Raw genomic sequence first — 23,767 nt, 5'->3', positions numbered from 1 at the left:
CTCTGCAAGGGGGACGGCGGCGCGGCTCCGGGAACGGACGATCGAGGTCGGGCCCTGTGTTCGATCCCTCTGGAGCTAATGGTGTCCAGTAGCCTAGAAGCACAAGCTAGCTGCAAGCAGGTAGGTTTGTTTCTCTCCCCTAAGTCCCACGTAGCAGTGAGTCTGTTGCCAGCAGATCTCACTGAAAATAAAAAACCTAACAAATACTTTTCTTTCTAGGAAGCTCAGGAGAGCCCCTAGTGTGCAACCAGCTCTGGCCGGGCACAGATTCTAACTGAGGTCTGGAGGAGGGGCCAGTGCACACCAGATGTAGTACCTAATCTTTTCTTTAGAGTGCCCAGTCTCCTGCGGAGCCCGTCTATTCCCCATGGTCCTTACGGAGTACCCAGCATCCACTAGGACGTCAGAGAAATTCAACATTAGGACTATAGTTTCTCTTTTTTTTTTTTTTTTTTTTTAAGACCAATGTTGGTCTGTGTGTTTTTATGCAACGGTCATTTATTTATGCCTGTTTTTTGTTTAGTCCATGCTCTTGTATAATCAGACAAATTTATATTGCTTTTGCTTGCAGCTGCGGCTTCAACCAAAAAAATTATGGTCTCTAAAAGAAAAAATATAAACAGTTCCATAAATCTATCTCTAGTACAGTAGTATAATTAATACCCCTATACTCTCTGCAATTGAATAATCTGATTGGAAGAATCAAATAACAAAATACAAATTAGGGTTTTTTTGCTGTTTTTTTTTTTTTTTTTTAATTGTTAGAAAAGGAATGGAAAAAAAAAAACCCTGTGTTTTTTTGCCTTTTTTTTTTTTTTTTTTACAAACATTTAAAAATTAAGAACTGAATGAGTACAGACTCAGCTGTTGGGAGTATTGAAACACAGCAGTCATGATCATAATTTCCCACATTCAACAGAAATGTAGGCTCTGATTGTTGGCCTGTGGAAAGTGTATTACAAGTTCGCAAAGTCTAGTACAAAAATAGTCTGTGACAGGGCAGCATTCTTCTTGTATTCCCAGGTGAAATTTGGCTGCATTATGACACTCCAATGCAGCCATCAGTTACATCTGTATAGTGCAAGGTCTTGGTTAAGCAATGGGAGAAAAAAAACCTATATATAGATGGGGCAATGCGATTCAAGTGTATTAATAATATACTGTGCTTTTCTTGCAAATGATGGCCAACATCCTCGCATTCATATTTAAACGTGTCAACAGCAATCTTCAGTCTTCCAATGAACAAGAAAGACCAAGCAATCACAGGGCTTCTAGCGGATGAACAAAAGGCTAGAGTGGCTCCATTAAATAACTCCTAATGTCCATGCATTTTCCTCTGAGCACCATTGTTACTCACAGTGGACGCTGCTTTGCCGTTTGTTTTCCCAAACTAGCAGGCAAGCACGCAAAGGAGAACAACTAAAAAAAGGAGGATAATGATGTGAACAAAGTAATGTTATTTGTCCCTCAGGCTGTCAAGCTGCTCCTGATACTCTGTGAAAAGTCGCTGGAAACGAAGATTCTGTCCGATAAGTGGGAGAAGTTCCTTCAGCAGCTCTCTTTTCCGGAAACCCTGATTGACAAAATAAGAAAAATTGTCATTTTGCAAATGGCGTTTGTAAACCTTGCAAACATACAGTTTATATAGTTGCTTAAAGTAGAATACTAGTAAAGGTTAATTCATTGCAAAAGGGATACATTGGCTTTTCATTTTATCATTATCAAGTAAACTAGAGATCATGGCACAATTTATCTTTAAAAAATAAGATTTTACTTACCGATAAATCTATTTCTCGGAGTCCGTAGTGGATGCTGGGGTTCCTGAAAGGACCATGGGGGGAATAGCGGCTCCGCAGGAGACAGGGCACAAAAAGTAAAGCTTTTTCCGATCAGGTGGTGTGCACTGGCTCCTCCCCCTATGACCCTCCTCCAGACTCCAGTTAGGTACTGTGCCCGGACGAGCGTACACAATAAGGGAGGATTTTGAATCCCGGGTAAGACTCATACCAGCCACACCAATCACACCGTACAACTTGTGATCTAAACCCAGTTAACAGTATGATAACAGCGGAGCCTCTGAAAGATGGCTTCCTTCAACAATAACCCGAATTAGTTAACAATAACTATGTACAATTTATGCAGATAATCCGCACTTGGGATGGGCGCCCAGCATCCACTACGGACTCCGAGAAATAGATTTATCGGTAAGTAAAATCTTATTTTCTCTATCGTCCTAGTGGATGCTGGGGTTCCTGAAAGGACCATGGGGATTATACCAAAGCTCCCAAACGGGCGGGAGAGTGCGGATGACTCTGCAGCACCGAATGAGAGAACTCCAGGTCCTCCTTAGCCAGAGTATCAAATTTGTAAAATTTTACAAACGTGTTCTCCCCTGACCACGTAGCTGCTCGGCAAAGTTGTAATGCCGAGACCCCTCGGGCAGCCGCCCAAGATGAGCCCACCTTCCTTGTGGAGTGGGCCTTTACAGATTTAGGCTGTGGCAGGCCTGCCACAGAATGTGCAAGTTGGATTGTGCTACAGATCCAACGAGCAATCGTCTGCTTAGACGCCGGAGCACCCATCTTGTTGGGTGCATACAATATAAACAACGAGTCAGATTTTCTGACTCCAGCTGTCCTTGCAATATATATTTTTAATGCTCTGACAACGTCCAGTAACTTGGAGTCCTCCAAGTCACTTGTAGCCGCAGGCACTACAATAGGCTGGTTCAGATGAAATGCTGACACCACCTTAGGGAGAAAATGCGGACGAGTCCGCAGTTCTGCCCTGTCCGAATGGAAAATCAGATATGGGCTTTTGTAAGATAAAGCTGCCAATTCTGACACTCTCCTGGCAGAAGCCAGGGCTATAAGCATGGTCACTTTCCATGTGAGATATTTCAAATCCACCTTTTTTAGTGGTTCAAACCAATGAGATTTTAGGAAATCCAAAACCACATTGAGATCCCACGGTGCCACTGGAGGCACCACAGGAGGCTGTATATGCAGCACTCCCTTAACAAAGGTCTGGACTTCAGGGACTGAAGCCAATTCTTTTTGAAAGAAAATCGACAGGGCCGAAATTTGAAGCTTAATAGATCCCAATTTGAGACCCATTGACAATCCTGATTGCAGGAAATGTAGGAATCGACCCAGTTGAAATTCCTCCGTCGGAGCACTCCGATCTTCGCACCACGCAACATATTTTCGCCAAATTCGGTGATAATGTTGCACGGTTACTTCCTTCCTTGCTTTAATCAAAGTAGGAATGACTTCTTCCGGCATGCCTTTTTCCTTTAGGATCCGGCGTTCAACCGCCATGCCGTCAAACGCAGCCGCGGTAAGTCTTGAAACAGACAGGGACCCTGCTGAAGCAAGTCCCTCCTTAGAGGTAGAGGCCACGGATCTTCCGTGATCATCTCTTGAAGTTCCGGGTACCAAGTCCTTCTTGGCCAATCCGGAACCACTAGTATCGTTCTTACGCCTCTTTGCCGTATAATTCTCAATACTTTTGGTATGAGAGGCAGAGGAGGAAACACATACACCGACTGGTACACCCAAGGCGTTACCAGCGCGTCCACAGCTATTGCCTGCGGATCTCTTGACCTGGCGCAATACCTGTCCAGTTTTTTGTTGAGGCGAGACGCCATCATGTCCACCATTGGTCTTTCCCAACGGGTTACCAGCATGTGGAAGACTTCTGGATGAAGTCCCCACTCTCCCGGGTGAAGATCGTGTCTGCTGAGGAAGTCTGCTTCCCAGTTGTCCACTCCCGGGATGAACACTGCTGACAGTGCTATCACATGATTCTCTGCCCAGCGAAGAATCCTTGCAGCTTCTGCCATTGCACTCCTGCTTCTTGTGCCGCCCTGTCTGTTCACATGGGCGACTGCCGTGATGTTGTCCGACTGGATCAACACCGGTTTTCCCTGAAGCAGAGGTTCTGCCTGGCTTAGAGCATTGTATATTGCTCTTAGTTCCAGAATGTTTATGTGAAGAGACGTTTCCAGGCTCGTCCATACTCCCTGGAAGTTTCTTCCTTGTGTGACTGCTCCCCAGCCTCTCAGGCTGGCGTCCGTGGTCACCAGGATCCAATCCTGTATGCCGAATCTGCGGCCCTCCAATAGATGAGCACTCTGCAACCACCACAGAAGAGACACCCTTGTCCTTGGAGACAGGGTTATCCGCAGGTGCATCTGAAGATGCGACCCTGACCATTTGTTCAACAGATCCCTTTGGAAAATTCTTGCGTGGAATCTGCCGAATGGAATTGCTTCGTAAGAAGCCACCATTTTTCCCAGGACTCTTGTGCATTGATGTACAGACACCTTTCCTGGTTTTAGGAGGTTCCTGACAAGCTCGGATAACTCCTTGGCTTTTTCCTCCGGGAGAAAAACCTTTTTCTGAACCGTGTCCAGAATCATCCCTAGGAACAGCAGACGAGTTGTCGGCATTAACTGGGATTTTGGAATATTCAGAATCCACCCGTGCTGTTTTAGCACTTCCTGAGACAGTGCTAATCCCATCTCTAGCTGTTCTCTGGACCTCGCCCTTATTAGGAGATCGTCCAAGTATGGGATAATTAATACGCCTTTTCTTCGAAGAAGAATCATCATCTCGGCCATTACCTTTGTAAAGATCCGAGGTGCCGTGGACAATCCGAACGGCAGCGTCTGAAACTGATAGTGACAGTTTTGTACAACGAACCTGAGGTACCCCTGGTGTGAGGGGTAAATTGGAACGTGGAGATACGCATCCTTGATGTCCAAGGATACCATAAAGTCCCCCTCTTCCAGGTTCGCTATCACTGCTCTGAGTGACTCCATTTTGAACTTGAACTTCTTTATGTACAGGTTCAAGGACTTCAGATTTAGAATAGGCCTTACCGAGCCATCCGGCTTCGGTACCACAAAAAGAGTGGAATAATACCCCTTCCCTTGTTGCAGAAGAGGTACCTTGACTATCACCTGCTGAGAGTACAGCTTGTGAATGGCTTCCAACACCGTCTCCCTTTCGGAGGGGGACGTTGGTAAAGCAGACTTCAGGAAACGGCGAGGTGGATCTGTCTCTAATTCCAACCTGTATCCCTGAGATATTATCTGCAGGATCCAGGGATCTACTTGCGAGTGAGCCCACTGCGCGCTGTAATTTTTGAGACGACCCCCCACGGTCCCCGAGTCCGCTTGAGAAGCCCCAGCGTCATGCTGAGGCTTTTGTAGAAGCCGGGGAGGGCTTCTGATCCTGGGAAGGAGCTGCGTGTTGCTGTCTCTTCCCTCGACCTTTGCCTCGTGGCAGATATGAATAGCCCTTTGCTCTCTTATTTTTAAAGGAACGAAAGGGCTGCGGTTGAAAAGTCGGTGCCTTTTTCTGTTGGGGAGTGACTTGAGGTAGAAAGGTGGATTTCCCGGCTGTAGCCGTGGCCACCAAATCTGATAGACCGACTCCAAATAACTCCTCCCCTTTATACGGCAAAACTTCCATATGCCGTTTTGAATCCGCATCGCCTGTCCACTGTCGCGTCCATAAAGCTCTTCTGGCCGAAATGGACATAGCACTTACCCGTGATGCCAGTGTGCATATATCCCTCTGTGCATCACGCATATAAAGAAATGCATCCTTTATTTGTTCTAACGACAGTAAAATATTGTCCCTGTCCAGGGTATCAATATTTTCAATCAGGGATTCTGACCAAACTACCCCCGCACTGCCCATCCAGGCAGTTGCTACAGCTGGTCGTAGTATAACACCTGCATGTGTGTATATACTTTTTTGGATATTTTCCATCCTCCTATCTGATGGATCTTTAAGTGCGGCCGTCTCAGGAGAGGGTAACGCCACTTGTTTAGATAAGCGTGTTAGCGCCTTGTCCACCCTAGGAGGTGTTTCCCAGCGCTCCCTAACCTCTGGCGGGAAAGGGTATAATGCCAATAATTTCTTTGAAATTATCAGCTTTTTATCAGGGGCAACCCACGCTTCATTACACACGTCATTTAGTTCTTCTGATTCAGGAAAAACTATAGGTAGTTTTTTCATACCCCACATAATACCCTGTTTAGTGGTACCTGTAGTATCAGCTAAATGTAACGCCTCCTTCATTGCCAAAATCATATAACGTGTGGCCCTACTGGAAAATACGGTTGATTCGTCACCGTCACCACTGGAGTCATCGCCTGTGTCTGGGTCTGTGTCGACCGACTGAGGCAAAGGGCGTTTCACAGCCCCTGACGGTGTTTGAGTCGCCTGGACAGGCACTAATTGATTGTCCGGCCGTCTCATGTCGTCAAACGACTGCTTTAGCGTGTTGACACTATCCCGTAGTTCCATAAATAAAGGCATCCATTCTGGTGTCGACTCCCTAGGGGGTGACATCCTCATATTTGGCAATTGCTCCGCCTCCACACCAATATCGTCCTCATACATGTCGACACACACGTACCGACACACAGCAGACACACAGGGAATGCTCCTAACGAAGACAGGACCCACTAGCCCTTTGGGGAGACAGAGGGAGAGTTTGCCAGCACACACCAAAAGCGCTATATATATATCAGGGATAGCCTTATAATAAGTGCTCCCTTATAGCTGCTTTGTTATATCAAAATATCGCCATAAATGTGCCCCCCCCTCTCTGTTTTACCCTGTTTCTGTAGTGCAGTGCAGGGGAGAGACTTGGGAGCCGTCCTGAGCAGCGGAGCTGTGAGAGGAAATGGCGCCGTGTGCTGAGGAGATAGGCCCCGCCCCTTTTCCGGCGGGCTCGTCTCCCGCTATTTAGAAAAATTAGGCAGGGGTTAAATATCTCCATATAGCCTCTAGGGCTATATGTGAGGTATTTTTAGCCTTTATAGGTACTCATTTGCCTCCCAGGGCGCCCCCCTCCCAGCGCCCTGCACCCTCAGTGACTGCCGTGTGAAGTGTGCTGAGAGGAAAATGGCGCACAGCTGCAGTGCTGTGCGCTACCTTTAGAAGACTGCAGGAGTCTTCAGCCGCCGATTCTGGACCTCTTCTGATTTCAGCATCTGCAAGGGGGCCGGCGGCGTGGCTCCGGTGACCATCCAGGCTGTACCTGTGATCGTCCCTCTGGAGCTTGATGTCCAGTAGCCAAGAAACCAATCCATCCTGCACGCAGGTGAGTTGACTCCTTCTCCCCTCAGTCCCTCGCTGCAGTGATCCTGTTGCCAGCAGGAATCACTGTAAAATAAAAAACCTAGCTAAACTTTCTCTAAGCAGCTCTTTAGGAGAGCCACCTAGATTGCACCCTTCTCGGCCGGGCACAAAAATCTAACTGGAGTCTGGAGGAGGGTCATAGGGGGAGGAGCCAGTGCACACCACCTGATCGGAAAAAGCTTTACTTTTTGTGCCCTGTCTCCTGCGGAGCCGCTATTCCCCCCATGGTCCTTTCAGGAACCCCAGCATCCACTAGGACGATAGAGAAATGTGCTGTACCTTCTTGTAAAATAATCCCACCAAAGTCATTGCACAACTCAGCAAGTGAAGGAAGCAAAAGTCTGTAGCCGATTAGGACTTAGTAACTGTTATAATTGACGACTGTAACCATTAAGTAGAGCAGCGATTTTCAACCGCTGTGCCGCGGCACACTAGTGTGCCGCGAGCGTTCTCTAGGTGTGCCGCCGGCAGCCAGATATGCTCCCCACCGCTGCCCGCCAGAGAGATCCGTTGCCGCCCGCCAGCCAGAGACCCGCCGCCAGCCGGAATCAATAGCCGGCTCGGACAGCGCTGTGCAGTGTGCACTTCCGCGTGTGTGACTCATAGGTCACGCACGCTACGTCTCATTCCTGCCTGGAGTGCTCTCCCGCCCGCCCACTGGCCACTCCACGTCCCATTCCTGCCTGGAGTGTACGTCCGTCCGTCCACTGGCCATTCCACGTCGCATTCCTGCCTGGAGTGTCCGTCCGTCCACTGGCCACTGCTGCTCCTCCATCCATGCTGTCATCTCAGCGTTACAGATGCAGGTTTTATATTTAAAATAAAAAATGTATTTATGTAAGCAATGTTTGGAATCACTGTGGGGGGGGGGGGGGGATGTGGGTGGCAGCAATTATTATTGGGGGCAGTGGGTGGAATTATTATGGGGGGCAATGGGGTGGAATTACTGGGGGGGGGCAATGGGGTGGAATTACTGGGGGGGCAGTGTGTGGAATTACTGGGGGGAAAGTGTATGACATTATTAAGGATTAGATATGTTTTACCGACAAACGTGATGTTGGCTGTCAGTATACCGATCGCGGCATCCCGTCAGTTTAATTACTGTGGGGGCCAATGTGTTTTTTTTTCCCGTGGCGCACTGATGGTGTGCCTTGGCAATTTTAAACTTTTATCGGTGTGCCGCGAATTGAAAAAGGTTGAAAATCACTGAAGTAGAGTGATGCCTAATATGACGCTTTTCCTTAATTCGCCATTGTGAGGAGAATACACATAGCGGGCAAAGGACAGTAAGCACTGTATGGCTTCTGAAGGAAGTGTTACTCAATAAAAATGAGCAAGATACAAACATTCAGTACCAAGCAGCCTCAATCACTTGAAATCTAAACTCAGGGATGACACACACATTGAGTCAGAATAATTTGTGCTTATTTTGAAAACACATAAAAAATAATATCTGAAAATGAAATTACTTTGTTACTGTTTATTCAGACAGGAAGCAGTTATCCACTTTGTCAAGCATTGTGAGGAAACAGTGAAGCAGGTGTCGGCAAGTATTACTTAAAGCATTTTACGCCCACCATCAGTACAACTGTAGACATGATTAATTACCATCTTGCTTGCAGTTGCACTGATGGTGCCCGAAACATGCTTTAACCAGTTAACTGACAAATTACATAAAGTAAATGATGGTTCACATAATGAAGGTATGTGAAAATTATAATATAGAAAAAAATAAGAATTTACTCACCGGTAATTCTATTTCTCGTAGTCCGTAGTGGATGCTGGGGACTACGTAAGGACCATGGGGAATAGCGGCTCCGCAGGAGACTGGGCACAACTAAGAAAGATTTAGGACTACCTGGTGTGCACTGGCTCCTCCCTCTATGCCCCTCCTCCAGACCTCAGTTAGGAAACTGTGCCCGGGAGAGCTGACACAATAAGGAAAGGATTTGGAATCCCGGGTAAGACTCATACCAGCCACACCAATCACACCGTACAACTCGTGATACTATACCCAGTGAACAGTATGAATAACAACTGAGCCTCTCAAACAGATGGCTCCAAACAATAACCCTTTAGTTAGGCAATAACTATATACAAGTATTGCAGACAATCCGCACTTGGGATGGGCGCCCAGCATCCACTACGGACTACGAGAAATAGAATTACCGGTGAGTAAATTCTTATTTTCTCTGACGTCCTAGTGGATGCTGGGGACTCCGTAAGGACCATGGGGATTATACCAAAGCTCCCAAACGGGCGGGAGAGTGCGGATGACTCTGCAGCACCGAATGAGCAAACTCAAGGTCCTCCTCAGCCAGGGTATTAAACTTGTAGAATTTAGCAAATGTGTTTGAACCCGACCAAGTAGCAGCTCGGCAAAGTTGTAAAGCCGAGACCCCTCGGGCAGCCGCCCAAGAAGAGCCCACTTTCCTCGTGGAATGGGCTTTTACAGATTTAGGATGCGGCAGTCCAGCCGCAGAATGTGCAAGTTGAATCGTACTACAGATCCAGCGAGCAATAGACTGCTTTGAAGCAGGAGCACCCAGCTTGTTGGGTGCATACAGGATAAATAGCGAGTCAGTTTTCCTGACTCCAGCCGTCCTGGAAACAGATTTTCAGGGCCCTGACTACGTCCAGCAACTTGGAATCCTCCAAGTCCTTAGTAGCCGCAGGCACCACAATAGGTTGGTTCAAATAAAAAGCTGATACCACCTTAGGAAGAAATTGGGGACGAGTCCTCAATTCCGGCCTATCCATATGGAAAATCAGATAAGGGCTTTTACATGACAAAGCCGCCAATTCTGACACACGCCTGGCCGAAGCCAAGGCCAACAGCATGACCACTTTCCACGTGAGATATTTTAGTTCCACGGTTTTAAGTGGCTCAAACCAATGTGACTTAAGGAAATCCAACACCACGTTGAGATCCCAAGGTGCCACTGGAGGCACAAAAGGGGGCTGAATATGCAGCACTCCTTTAACAAACGTCTGAACTACAGGCAGTGAAGCCAGTTCTTTTTGGAAGAAAATCGACAGAGCCGAAATCTGGACCTTAATGGAACCTAATTTGAGGCCCATAGTCACCCCTGACTGTAGGAAGTGCAGAAATCGACCCAGCTGAAATTCCTCCGTTGGGGCCCTTCTGGCCTCACACCACGCAACATATTTTCGCCATATGCGGTGATAATGGTTTGCGGTCACCTCCTTCCTAGCTTTAATCAGCGTAGGGATGACTTCCTCCGGAATGCCTTTTTCCTTCAGGATCCGGTGTTCAACCGCCATGCCGTCAAACGCAGTCGCGGTAAGTCTTGGAACAGACAGGGTCCCTGCTGCAGCAGGTCCTGTCTGAGCGGCAGAGGCCATGGTTCCTCTGATATCATTTCTTGAAGTTCTGGGTACCAAGCTCTTCTTGGCCAATCCGGAACAATGATTATAGTTCTTACTCTTCTCCTTCTTATTATCCTCAGTACCTTGGGTATGAGAGGAAGAGGAGGGAACACATAAACCGACTGGTACACCCACGGTGTCACTAAAGCGTCCACAGCTATCGCCTGAGGGTCCCTTGACCTGGCGCAATATCTTTTTAGCTTTTTGTTGAGGCGGGACGCCATCATGTCCACCTGTGGCCTTTCCCACCGGTGTACAACCATTTGGAAGACTTCTGGATGAAGTCCCCACTCTCCCGGGTGGAGGTCGTGTCTGCTGAGAAAGTCTGCTTCCCAGTTGTCCACTCCGGGAATGAACACTGCTGACAGTGCTAACACATGATTTTCCGCCCATCGTAGAATCCTTGTGGCTTCTGCCATCGCCATCCTGCTTCTTGTGCCGCCCTGTCGGTTTACATGGGCGACCGCCGTGATGTTGTCTGACTGGATCAGCACCGGCTGGTGTTGAAGCAGGGGTCTTGCCTGACTTAGGGCATTGTAAATGGCCCTTAGTTCCAGAATATTTATGTGTAGGGAAGTCTCCTGACTCGACCATTGTCTCTGGAAGTTTCTTCCCTGTGTGACTGCCCCCCAACCTCGAAGGCTGGCATCCGTGGTCACTAGGATCCAGTCCTGTATGCCGAATCTGCGGCCCTCTAGAAGATGAGCACTCTGCAGCCACCACAGCAGCGACACCCTGGCCCTTGGAGACCGGGTTATCAGCCGATGCATCTGAAGATGCGATCCGGACCACTTGTCCAACAGATCCCACTGAAAGATCCTTGCATGGAACCTTCCGAATGGAATTGCTTCGTAAGAAGCCACCATCTTTCCCAGGACTCGCGTGCAGTGGTGCACCGACACCTGTTTTGGTTTTAGGAGGTCTCTGACTAGAGATGACAACTCCTTGGCCTTCTCCTCCGGGAGAAACACTTTTTTCTGTTCTGTGTCCAGAACCATCCCCAGGAACAGTAGACGCGTTGTAGGAACCAGCTGCGACTTTGGAATATTCAGGATCCAGCCGTGCTGTTGTAGCACTTCCCGAGCTAGTGCTACTCCGATCAACAACTGTTCCCTGGACCTCGCCTTTATAAGGAGATCGTCCAAGTACGGGATAATTAAAATCCCTTTTTCCGAAGGAGTATCATCATTTCGGCCATTACCTTGGTAAATACCCTCGGTGCCGTGGACAGACCAAACGGCAACGTCTGGAATTGGTAATGACAGTCCTGTACCACAAATCTGAGGTACTCCTGGTGAGGAGGGTAAATGGGGACATGCAGGTAAGCATCCTTGATGTCCAGTGATACCATGTAATCCCCCTCGTCCAGGCTTGCAATCACCGCCCTGAGCGATTCCATCTTGAACTTGAACCTTCTTATATAAGTGTTCAAGGATTTTAAATTTAAAATGGGTCTCACCGAACCGTCCGGTTTCGGTACCACAAACATTGTGGAATAGTAACCCCGTCCTTGTTGAAGGAGGGGTACCTTGATTATCACCTGCTGAGAATACAGCTTGTGAATCGCCTCCAGCACTGCCTCCCTGTCCGGGGGAGCTGTCGGCAAGGCAGATTTGAGGTAACGGCGAGGGGGAGACGTCTCCTATTCCAGCTTGTACCCCTGAGATACTACTTGTAGAATCCAGGGATCCACCCGTAAGCGAGCCCACTGGTCGCTGAAGTTCTTGAGACGGGCCCCCACCGTACCTGGCTCCGCCTGTGGAGCCCCAGCGTCATGCGGTGGACTTAGAGGAAGCGGGGGAGGACTTTTGTTCCTGGGAACTGGCTGTATGTTGCAGTTTTTTCCCTCTACCTCTGCCTCTGGGCAGAAAGGACGCGCCTCTAACCCGCTTGCCTTTCTGGGGCCGAAAGGACTGTACCTGATAATACGGTGCTTACTTTGGCTGTGAGGGAACATGGGGTAAAAATGCTGACTTCCCAGCTGTCGCTGTGGAAACGAGGTCCGAGAGACCATCCCCAAACAACTCCTCACCCTTGTAAGGCAAAACTTCCATGTGCCTTTTAGAATCTGTATCTCCTGTCCACTGCCGAGTCCACAATCCTCTCCTGGCAGAAATGGACATTGCGTTTATTTTAGATGCCAGCCGGCAAATATCCCTCTGTGCATCTCTCATGTATAAGACAGCGTCTTTAATATGCTCTACGGTTAGCAATATAGTGTCCCTGTCTAGGGTATCAATGTTTTCCGACAGGGAATCTGACCACGCAGCTGCAGCACTGCACATCCATGCTGAAGCAATAGCCGGTCTCAGTATAATTCCCGAGTGTGTATATACAGACTTCAGGATAGCCTCCTGCTTTCTATCCGCAGGCTCCTTTAAGGCGGCCGTATCCTGAGACGGAAGTGCCACCTTTTTTGACAAGCGTGTGAGCGCTTTATCCACCCTCGGGGATGTCTCCCAACGTACCCTGTCCTCTGGCGGGAAAGGGTACGCCATCAGTAACTTTTTAGAAATTACCAGTTTCTTATCTGGGGAAGCCCACGCTTCTTCACACACTTCATTTAATTCATCAGATGGGGGGAAAAATAAGATTTTACTTACCGATAAATCTATTTCTCGTAGTCCGTAGTGGATGCTGGGACTCCGTCAGGACCATGGGGATTAGCGGCTCCGCAGGAGACAGGGCACAAAAATAAAAGCTTTAGGACTAGGTGGTGTGCACTGGCTCCTCCCCCTATGACCCTCCTCCAAGCCTCAGTTAGGATACTGTGCCCGGACGAGCGTACACAATAAGGAAGGATTTTGAATCCCGGGTAAGACTCAAACCAGCCACACCAATCACACCGTACAACCTGTGATCTGAACCCAGTTAACAGTATGACAAACGTAGGAGCCTCTGAACAGACGGCTCACAACAATAACAACCCGATTTTTTTGTAACAATAACTATGTACTAGTATTGCAGACAATCCGCACTTGGGATGGGCGCCCAGCATCCACTACGGACTACGAGAAATAGATTTATCGGTAAGTAAAATCTTATTTTCTCTGACGTCCTAGTGGATGCTGGGACTCCGTCAGGACCATGGGGATTATACCAAAGCTCCCAAACGGGCGGGAGTGCGCGGATGACTCTGCAGCACCGAATGAGAGAACTCCAGGTCCTCTTTAGCCAGGGTATCAAATTTGTAGAATTTTACAAACGTGTTCTCCCCCGACCACGTAGCTGCTCGGCAGAGTTGTAATGCCGAGACCCCTCGGGCAGCCGCCCAAGATGAGCCCACCTTCCTTGTGGAATGGGCCTTGATAGATTTAGGCTGTGGCAGGCCTGCCACAGAATGTGCAAGTTGAATTGTGCTACAAATCCAACGAGCAATCGTCTGCTTAGAAGCAGGAGCACCCAGCTTGTTGGGTGCATACAGTATAAACAGCGAGTCAGATTTTCTGACTCCAGCCGTCCTTGAAATATAGATTTTCAATGCCCTGACAACGTCCAGCAACTTGGAATCCTCCAAATCGCTAGTAGCCGCAGGCACCACAATAGGCTGGTTCAGGTGAAACGCTGAAACCACCTTAGGCAGAAACTGAGGACGCGTCCGCAGTTCTGCCCCGTCCGAATGGAAAATCAGATATGGGCTTTTATACGATAAAGCCGCCAATTCTGACACTCTCCTGGCTGAAGCCAGGGCCAGTAGCATGGTTACTTTCCATGTAAGATATTTCAAATCCACCGATTTGAGTGGCTCAAACCAATGGGATTTGAGAAAATCCAAAACTACATTAAGATCCCACGGAGCCACTGGGGGCACAACCGAGGGCTGTATATGTAGTACTCCTTTTACAAATGTCTGGACTTCAGGAACTGAAGTCAATTCTTTCTGGAAGAAAATCGACAGGGCCGAAATTTGAACCTTAATGGACCCTAATTTGAGGCCCATAGACAATCCTGTTTGCAGGAAATGTAGGAATCGACCCAGTTGAAATTCCTCCGTCGGGGCCTTCCTGGCCTCACACCACGCAACATATTTTCTCCAAATGCGGTGATAATGTTGTGCAGTCACCTCCTTCCTGGCTTTTACCAGGGTAGGGATGACCTCTTCCGGAATGCCTTTTTCCCTTAGAATTCGGCGTTCAACCGCCATGCCGTCAAACGCAGCCGCGGTAAGTCTTGGAATAGACACGGTCCCTGCTGAAGCAGGTCCCGTCTTAGAGGTAGAGGCCACGGATCTTCCGTGAGCATCTCCTGAAGTTCCGGGTACCAAGTTCTTCTTGGCCAATCCGGAGCCACGAGTATCGTTCTTACTCCCCTTTGCCGTATAATTCTCAGTACTTTTGGTATGAGAGGCAGAGGAGGAAACACATACACTGACTGGAACACCCACGGTGTTACCAGAGCGTCCACAGCTATTGCCTGAGGGTCTCTTGACCTGGCGCAATACCTGTCCAGTTTTTTGTTGAGGCGGGACGCCATCATATCCACCTTTGGTTTTTCCCAACGGTTCACAATCATGTGGAAGACTTCTGGATGAAGTCCCCACTCTCCCGGGTGTAGATCGTGTCTGCTGAGGAAGTCCGCTTCCCAGTTGTCCACTCCCGGAATGAACACTGCTGACAGTGCTATCACATGATCTTCCGCCCAGCGAAGAATCCTTGCAGCTTCTGCCATTGCCCTCCTGCTTCTTGTGCCGCCCTGTCTGTTTACGTGGGCGACTGCCGTGATGTTGTCCGACTGGATCAACACCGGCTGACCCTGAAGCAGGGGTTTTGCCAGGCTTAGAGCATTGTAAATCGCTCTTAGCTCCAGTATATTTATGTGAAGAGACATCTCCAGGCTTGACCACACTCCCTGGAAGTTTCTTCCCTGTGTGACCGCTCCCCAGCCTCTCAGACTGGCATCCATGGTCACCAGGACCCAGTCCTGTATGCCGAATCTGCGGCCCTCTAACAGATGAGCACTCTGCAACCACCACAGAAGAGACACCCTTGTCCGTGGAGACAAAGTTATCCGCTGATGCATCTGCAGATGCGATCCGGACCATTTGTCCAGCAGATCCCACTGAAAAGTTCGTGCGTGGAATCTGCCGAATGGAATCGCTTCGTAAGAAGCTACCATTTTTCCCAGGACTCTTGTGCATTGATGCACAGACACTTTTCCTGGTTTTAGGAGGTTCCTGACAAGTTCGGATAACTCCCTGGCTTTCTCCTCCGGAAGAAACACCTTTTTCTGAACCGTGTCCAGAATCATTCCCAGGAACAGCAGACGTGTCGTCGGGGTCAATTGAGATTTTGGAAAATTCAGAATCCACCCGTGCTGTTGCAGCACTACTTGGGTTAGTGCTACTACGTCCTCCAGCTGTTCTCTGGACCTTGCCCTTATCAGGAGATCGTCCAAGTAAGGGATAATTAATACGCCTTTTCTTCGCAGAAGAAACATAATTTCGGCCATTACCTTGGTAAAGACCCGAGGTGCCGTGGACAATCCAAACGGCAGCGTCTGAAACTGATAATGACAGTTTTGCACCACGAACCTGAGGTACCCTTGATGTGAAGGGCAAATTGGGACATGCAGGTAAGCATCCTTGATGTCCAGGGACACCATAAAGTCCCCTTCTTCCAGATTCGCTATCACTGCTCTGAGTGACTCCATCTTGAACTTGAATTTTTGTATGTACAGGTTCAAAGATTTCAGATTTAGAATAGGTCTTACCGAGCCGTCCGGCTTCGGTACCACAAATAGTGTGGAATAATACCCCTTTCCCTGTTGTAGGAGGGGTACCTTGACTATCACCTGCTGAGAATACAGCTTGTGAATGGCTTCCAATACCGTCGCCCTGTCTGAGGGAGACGTTGGCAGAGCAGACTTTAGGAACCGGCGAGGGGGAGACTTCTCGAATTCCAACCTGTAACCCTGAGATACTACCTGCAGGATCCAGGGGTCCACCTGTGAGTGAGCCCACTGTGCGCTGAAATTCTTGAGTCGACCCCCCACCGCCCCTGAGTCCGCTTGTAAAGCCCCAACGTCATGCTGAGGGCTTTGCAGAAGCCGGGGAGGGCTTCTGCTCCTGGGAGGGAGCTGCTTGGTGCACTCTCTTACCCTTTCCTTTGCCTCGGGGCAGATATGACTGTCCTTTTGCCCGCTTGTTCTTATAGGAATGAAAGGACTGCGGCTGAAAAGACGGTGTCTTTTTCTGTTGGGAGGGGACCTGAGGTAAAAAGGTGGATTTCCCGGCTGTTGCCGTGGCCACCAAATCCGATAGACCGACCCCAAATAATTCCTCCCCTTTATACGGCAATACTTCCATATGCCGTTTGGAATCCGCATCACCTGACCACTGTCGCGTCCATAAACTTCTTCTGGCAGATATGGACATCGCACTTACTCTCGATGCCAGAGTGCAAATATCCCTCTGAGCATCTCGCATATAAAGAAAAGCATCCTTTAATTGCTCTATAGTCAATAAAATACTGTCCCTATCCAGGGTATCAATATTTTCAGTCAGGGAATCCGACCAAACCACCCCAGCACTGCACATCCATGCTGAGGCGATGGCTGGTCGCAGTATAACACCAGTATGAGTGTATATACTTTTCAGGGTAGTTTCCAGCCTCCTATCAGCTGGATCCTTGAGGGCGGCCGTTTCAGGAGACGGTAACGCCACTTGTTTTGATAAGCGTGTGAGTGCCTTATCCACCCTAGGGGGTGTTTCCCAGCGCGCCCTAACCTCTGGCGGGAAAGGATATAATGCCAATAACTTCTTTGAAATTAGCAGTTTTCTATCGGGGTTAACCCACGCTTCATCACACACTTCATTCAATTCCTCTGATTCAGGAAAAACTACAGGTAGTTTTTTCAGACCCCACATAATACCCCTTTTTGTGGTACTTGCAGTATCAGAGATATGCAAAGCCTCCTTCATTGCCGTGATCATATAACGTGTGGCCCTACTGGAAAATACGTTTGTTTCGTCACCGTCGACACTAGATTCGGTGTCCGTGTCTGGGTCTGTGTCGACCGACTGAGGTAAAGGGCGTTTTACAGCCCCTGACGGTGTCTGAGACGCCTGGACAGGTACTAACTGGTTTGCCGGCCGTCTCATGTCGTCAACTGATTTTTGTAACGTGCTGACATTATCACGTAATTCCATAAACAAAGCCATCCATTCCGGTGTCGACTCCCTAGGGGGTGACATCACCATTACCGGCAATTGCTCCGCCTCCACACCAACATCGTCCTCATACATGTCGACACACACGTACCGACACACAGCAGACACACAGGGAATGCTCTTATCGAAGACAGGACCCCACTAGCCCTTTGGGGAGACAGAGGGAGAGTTTGCCAGCACACACCCAAGCGCTATCAATATATAGGAACAACCCTACAGAAGTGTTGTTTCCTTTATAGCAGCTTAATATATCAATATCGCCAAAAAAGTGCCCCCCCTCTGTTTTTTTTACCCTGTTTCTGTAGTGCAGTGCAGGGGAGAGTCCTGGGAGCCTTCCTCGCAGCGGAGCTGTGCAGGAAAATGGCGCTGTGTGCTGAGGAGATAGGCCCCCCCCCCCTATTTCGGCGGGCTCTTCTCCCGGTGTTTGTGAGACCTGGCAGGGGTTAAATACATCCATATAGCCCCAGGGGCTATATGTGATGTATTTTTAGCCAGAACAAGGTATTATCATTGCTGCCCAGGGCGCCCCCCCCCAGCGCCCTGCACCCTCAGTTACCGCTGGTGTGAAGTGTGCTGACAACAATGGCGCACAGCTGCAGTGCTGTGCGCTACCTCATGAAGACTGAAAAGTCTTCTGCCGCCGGTTTCTGGACCTCTTCACTTTTCGGCATCTGCAAGGGGGTCGGCGGCGCGGCTCCGGGACCGGACTCCATGGCTGGGCCTGTGTTCGATCCCTCTGGAGCTAATGGTGTCCAGTAGCCTAAGAAGCCAATCCATCCTGCACGCAGGTGAGTTCACTTCTTCTCCCCTAAGTCCCTCGTTGCAGTGAGCCTGTTGCCAGCAGGACTCACTGAAAATAAAAAACCTAATAACTTTTTCTAAGCAGCTCTTTAGGAGAGCCACCTAGATTGCACCCTGCTCGGACGGGCACAAAAACCTAACTGAGGCTTGGAGGAGGGTCATAGGGGGAGGAGCCAGTGCACACCACCTAGTCCTAAAGCTTTTATTTTTGTGCCCTGTCTCCTGCGGAGCCGCTAATCCCCATGGTCCTGACGGAGTCCCAGCATCCACTAGGACGTCAGAGAAACCACTGGTAGCTTTTTCTCCCCAAACATAATACCCTTTCTTGTGGTACCTGGGGTAATATCAGAAATGTGCAACACATTTTTCATTGCCGTAATCATATAACGAGTGGCTCTATTGGAATGTACACTAGTCTCATCGTCGTCGACACTGGAGTCAGTATCCGTGTCGACATCTGTGTCTGCCATCTGAGGTAGTGGGCGTTTTAGAGCCCCTGATGGCTTTTGAGACGCCTGGGCAGGTACGGGCTGAGCAGCCGGCTGTCCCACATCTGCTATGTCGTCAAACCTTTTATGTAAGGAGTTGACACTGTCGCGTAATTCCTTCCACATGTCCATCCATTCAGGTGTCGACCCCGCAGGGGGTGACATCACATTTATCGGCACCTGCTCCGCCTCCACATAAGCCTCCTCATCAAACATGTCGACACAGCCGTACCGACACACCGCACACACACAGGGAATGCTCTGACTGAGGACAGGACCCCACAAAGTCCTTTGGGGAGACAGAGAGAGAGTATGCCAGCACACACCAGAGCGCTATATAATGCAGGGATACACACTACACACAGTGATTTTTCCCCTATAGCTGCTATAATACACAGTTTGCGCCTAAATTTAGTGCCCCCCCTCTCTTTTTTACCCTATTAAGCCTGGAAACTGCAGGGGAGAGCCTTGGGAGCGTCCTTCCAGCGGAGCTGTGAGAGGAAATGGCGCCAGTGTGCTGAGGGAGATAGCCCCGCCCCCTTCACGGCGGACTTCTCCCGCTTTTTTCAGGATATTTTTGGCAGGGGATTTTACACATATATAGTCTTACTGACTATATTATGTGTTTTTTTGCCAAGCTAAGGTATTTTTATTGCAGCCCAGGGCGCCCCCCCCCCAGCGCCCTGCACCAATCAGTGACCGGAGTGTGTGGTGTGCATGGGGAGCAATGGCGCACAGCTGCAGTGCTGTGCGCTACCTTAATGAAGACCGGAGTCTTCAGCCGACGATTTCCTGGACGTTCTTTTTGCTTCTGGCTCTGCAAGGGGGACGGCGGCGCGGCTTCGGGACCGGACGACCGAGGCTGGGCCTGTGTTCGATCCCTCTGGAGCTAATGGTGTCCAGTAGCCTAAGAAGCACAAGCTAGCTGCAAGCAGGTAGGCTCGCTTCTTCTCCCCTCAGTCCCTCGAAGCAGTGAGTCTGTTGCCAGCAGATCTCACTGAAAATAAAAAACCTAATATACTCTCTTTTCTAAGAGCTCAGGAGAGCCCCTAGTGTGCAACCAGCTCGGCCGGGCACCAAATTCTAACTGAGGTCTGGAGGAGGGGCATAGAGGGAGGAGCCAGTGCACACCAGGTAGTCCTAAATCTTTCTTAGTTGTGCCCAGTCTCCTGCGGAGCCGCTATTCCCCATGGTCCTTACGGAGTCCCCAGCATCCACTAGGACGTCAGAGAAAGAAACATTTCATTTTTTCTATAAAGATACAATTTTTCATGTACCACATTAATCATTATATGTGTGCCCTTTACTCCTTTGGAGTCTGTATCCAACTCTGACAAAAACTTAACATTACAGTAAATAAATAACAAAATAGAGTACAAGTAACAAAGAGCACCACAATTCTCAAAACATAATACAGCTTAGAAGGGGCGACAGACAGATGACATGAGGTGCAAGCAAGCGGGAGGTAGCTGATGGCAGGATGTAAGCAAAGCAGAGATGGTCGAGGCACGGGGATGGAGGAGCAGCCTCAGGATTAGGTTATGCGTCGGAAGGGTACACTTTGATGAATAGGTGGGTTTTCAGTGCCCATTTGAAGCTTTGCAAGGTCTGGAAGATTCTAATGGAGCGGGAGAGCGCATTCTACTGAAGGGGTGCAGTACGGGCAGAACTCGAGCATGGGAAGCAGTGACCAGGGTAGAGTAGAGGCGCCAGTCATTGGCCGACCGTAAGGGGCGGGAGGGAGTATGAAGGGAGAAGAGATCGGAGATGTAAGAAGCAGTGAAATTAGAGATGGCCTTGTATGTGAGGGTGAGGAATTTGAAGAGGATTCTGTAGGGCAGGCATGTCCAAACTGCGGCCCTCCAGCTGTTGTGAAACTACGTATCCCAGCATGCCCTGACACAGTTTTGCTGTCAGAGAATGTTGAAGCTGTGTCAGGACATGCTGGGATGTGTAGTTTCTCAACAGCTGGAGGGTCGCAGTTTGGACATGCCTGCTGTAGGGGAATGGGAGCCAGTGCAGATTTTGTCGAAGGGGAGTGACAGATGTGGAGCGGCGGGAGAGGAAGACAAGCCTAGCTGCGGAGTTGAGGACAGATTGGAGGGGAGTCAGTGAGATGACCAGTGAGTGGATGATAAAGTTCAGTTGCACTCTGGGAGAGAAATGGCCTGATGCGAGCAATGTTGCGTAGCTGGAACCGACAGGATTGTGCCAGAGCTTGGATGTAGGGTGCAAAGGAGGGGGAGTAGTCAAGAGTGACGCCCAAGCAGCAGAGTTGGGGAACGGGGGAGATGATGGTGTTGTAAACAGTGATAGAGATATTGGTAGGGGGTGTTACTCTGGCTGGGGGAAAGATAATGAGTTCAGTTTTGTCCATGTTGAGCTTCAGAGAACGCTCAGCCATCCAGGAGGAGATGGCAGAGGGGTAGCTGGAGCATGACAGGCAAGTTGTTATGTAGCATTTCACACTTGCCGACATAACAGGAACCTGCCTTCCATGGTGAACATAATGCTTTTGGACATTCAGATTTCTGAAAAGCCATATGTACCCCTAGTCTGAATCTACTCTATGTGTGGACATACACAAACATAGCATCTTACCAAGATTCTAGATTCCCATTGGCTGTCAGATGAGTGATGGACAGGTCCCAACAGATCCTGACAAATCTCACGCAGCTTCTGCTCAAAACCTACATAACATAAGAAACCAGTGATGTGAAGGTATAACAGTTATGAGGGAAGGGAAAAACTATGAACCTCACAGGTTTTTACTTTATTGAAGCCTACAGCGTAAAATGGCTATTTCAGTTTTTGAAAATAATTACATATCCACTTTTACTAGTTCACATCATTCATCTACATTAATAATTTTACAATTGACAGAATTTTCTGTGTTATCTGTATTATCTATATTAGGTTGTTCCAGATTGCACTTCACCTTCATTGACAAGGTAACGTGCATAGATGAGTAACCAGTATCTGTATTCCTGGCTGGACTGTAGCATTCGGGCAGCCGCAATCTGGTCTTCAAGGTGAGCCATGGTGGTCTCCTGCTGCACTCGATGGGGCATTGTGAAAAGGCGAGCGGCCTGTCTGCCTGCACTGCAAAGGACATACAAGCTCAAATCAGACAAACACAAAGTCATATATCTGCAGAATGGGAATACTTTATTAATGATACACAAGACATCTGTTACTTTATTAAGGTCTATTAGTAAAATACATATTTTCTGCTTGCAAGAAGAGACCAGCTACAATCTCTATAGTGTCAAACTGAATGCTTTAACATGTTCTTACTTGGACACTCGTCCTTGGATTATGGCTAGTGGTCCAGAACACATGATAGCATCCTGTGAGGTTAAACAGTTCCTGTAATCTGCGCATTGTTCCAATGAGTCCTGCCTGTCAGATACCAGGTTCCTGTAGAGGGGAAGATGTTGGCAATGGGGTTAAAGCACAGAATAAGAATTTACATGTGCTCATTGGTTGATTCTCCTGACACTTTCCCCATCAAATCTAAACAATGCAAGTACAAGATCTGTACAAGTACAAGTGTGTATCTCAGCACTACAGCTTTTCATTTCCACTACAGGCATACTGATCAAGATCCGATACACACTGGCAAGGATTTAAAAAAGTTGTAATACAGACGATGCCAAGAAGTGTTGTCTATGCTTTCCTCCGGGTGTGGTATTGAAAGTCGACAGTAACTAGGTCGACAATGTCTAGGTCGACCACTATTGGTCGACAGTAACTAGGTCGACAGGGTGTCTAGGTTGACAGGTCAAAATGTCGATATGAGTTTTTAATGTTATTTTGGTGTAGTTTTCTTCGTAGAGTGACCGGGAACCCCAATTAGTGCACCGCGTCCCCTCGCATGGCTCGCCATGCTTCGGGCATGGTGCCTTCGCTTTGCTCGGCACAGATTACCGTTCCAATCGTAGTCCACGTGGATCGTTAAGTATGAAAAGGTTCAAAAAGAAAAAGAAAAATAATGTGAAAAACTCATGTCGACCTTTTGACCTGTCGACCTAGAACATGTCGACCTAAAGACCCTGTCGACCTAGTTACTGTCGACCAATAGTGGTCGACCTAGTTACTGTCGACTTTCAATTCGGATCCCCTTTCCTCCATATCACAGTGAGATCATGCAAAAGCTGCTTCCATAGAAGGCTTTCCAGGCACACTAAATTACAGTCACAAGATATGTTATAGTTGTTCTGATCGCAGTCCAACCTCCTTACTATAAAGCATTACATAGATAATGACTAATATTCTGCATACATTTATTTACAGTGCTATTCCTTACCATGTGGAAAGTGCAGGATTAAAGCAGTAGGATTTCCCATTAGACAAACTCAGCACAGGAATACCTCTCTGGGTAAGCAGGGTCTGGGACACGGTCATATCGTTACCTAGGATAAAACAAGACCATATTAAAAAAAGGAAACAAAAAAGCAATATTAATGCTATTACTATTCAAAGATTACCCTAATAATATGCACATACATCAATCTCATGAATGCCCACAAAACATGCACATACATATTCACATTCATCACATTATATAAATGGTTACCTGATAAGATGGGCTGTAGAGACTCATCCTTTATAATAGATATCTGGTTCTGGACATCCCTGGGCAAAGGGAAAATTAATTTATTACAAAATACTTTAGCTAGAGTCATAGAGTATTATATATCATCTAGATGGGGTATAAACCCCGTCTATACCCCATCTAGTACGATGGGGTATAG

General features: G+C 48.3%; 1 protein-coding gene across 1 annotated transcript in view; it reads right to left on the bottom strand.

Annotated features, from left to right (window-relative positions):
• Positions 1-760: 760 nt before the first annotated feature.
• LOC135070575 (protein HIRA) overlaps positions 761-23,767 on the bottom strand; it is a 131,153-nt gene continuing 108,146 nt past the window's right edge. Inside the window, exons 20-25 of the mRNA XM_063964776.1 lie at positions 23,590-23,648; positions 23,320-23,425; positions 22,308-22,430; positions 21,949-22,112; positions 21,612-21,700; positions 761-1,573 (exon numbers count right to left, since the gene is read on the bottom strand). Coding sequence (XP_063820846.1) covers positions 1,457-1,573; positions 21,612-21,700; positions 21,949-22,112; positions 22,308-22,430; positions 23,320-23,425; positions 23,590-23,648 — 658 coding nt within the window. The 3' untranslated portion in view covers positions 761-1,456. The remainder of the gene's footprint in view (positions 1,574-21,611; positions 21,701-21,948; positions 22,113-22,307; positions 22,431-23,319; positions 23,426-23,589; positions 23,649-23,767) is intronic.

The sequence above is a fragment of the Pseudophryne corroboree genome, chromosome 1 (genome assembly GCF_028390025.1).
Source record: "Pseudophryne corroboree isolate aPseCor3 chromosome 1, aPseCor3.hap2, whole genome shotgun sequence".
Lineage (NCBI taxonomy): Eukaryota > Metazoa > Chordata > Amphibia > Anura > Myobatrachidae > Pseudophryne > Pseudophryne corroboree.
This window is presented reverse-complemented; position numbering and strand designations above follow the sequence as displayed.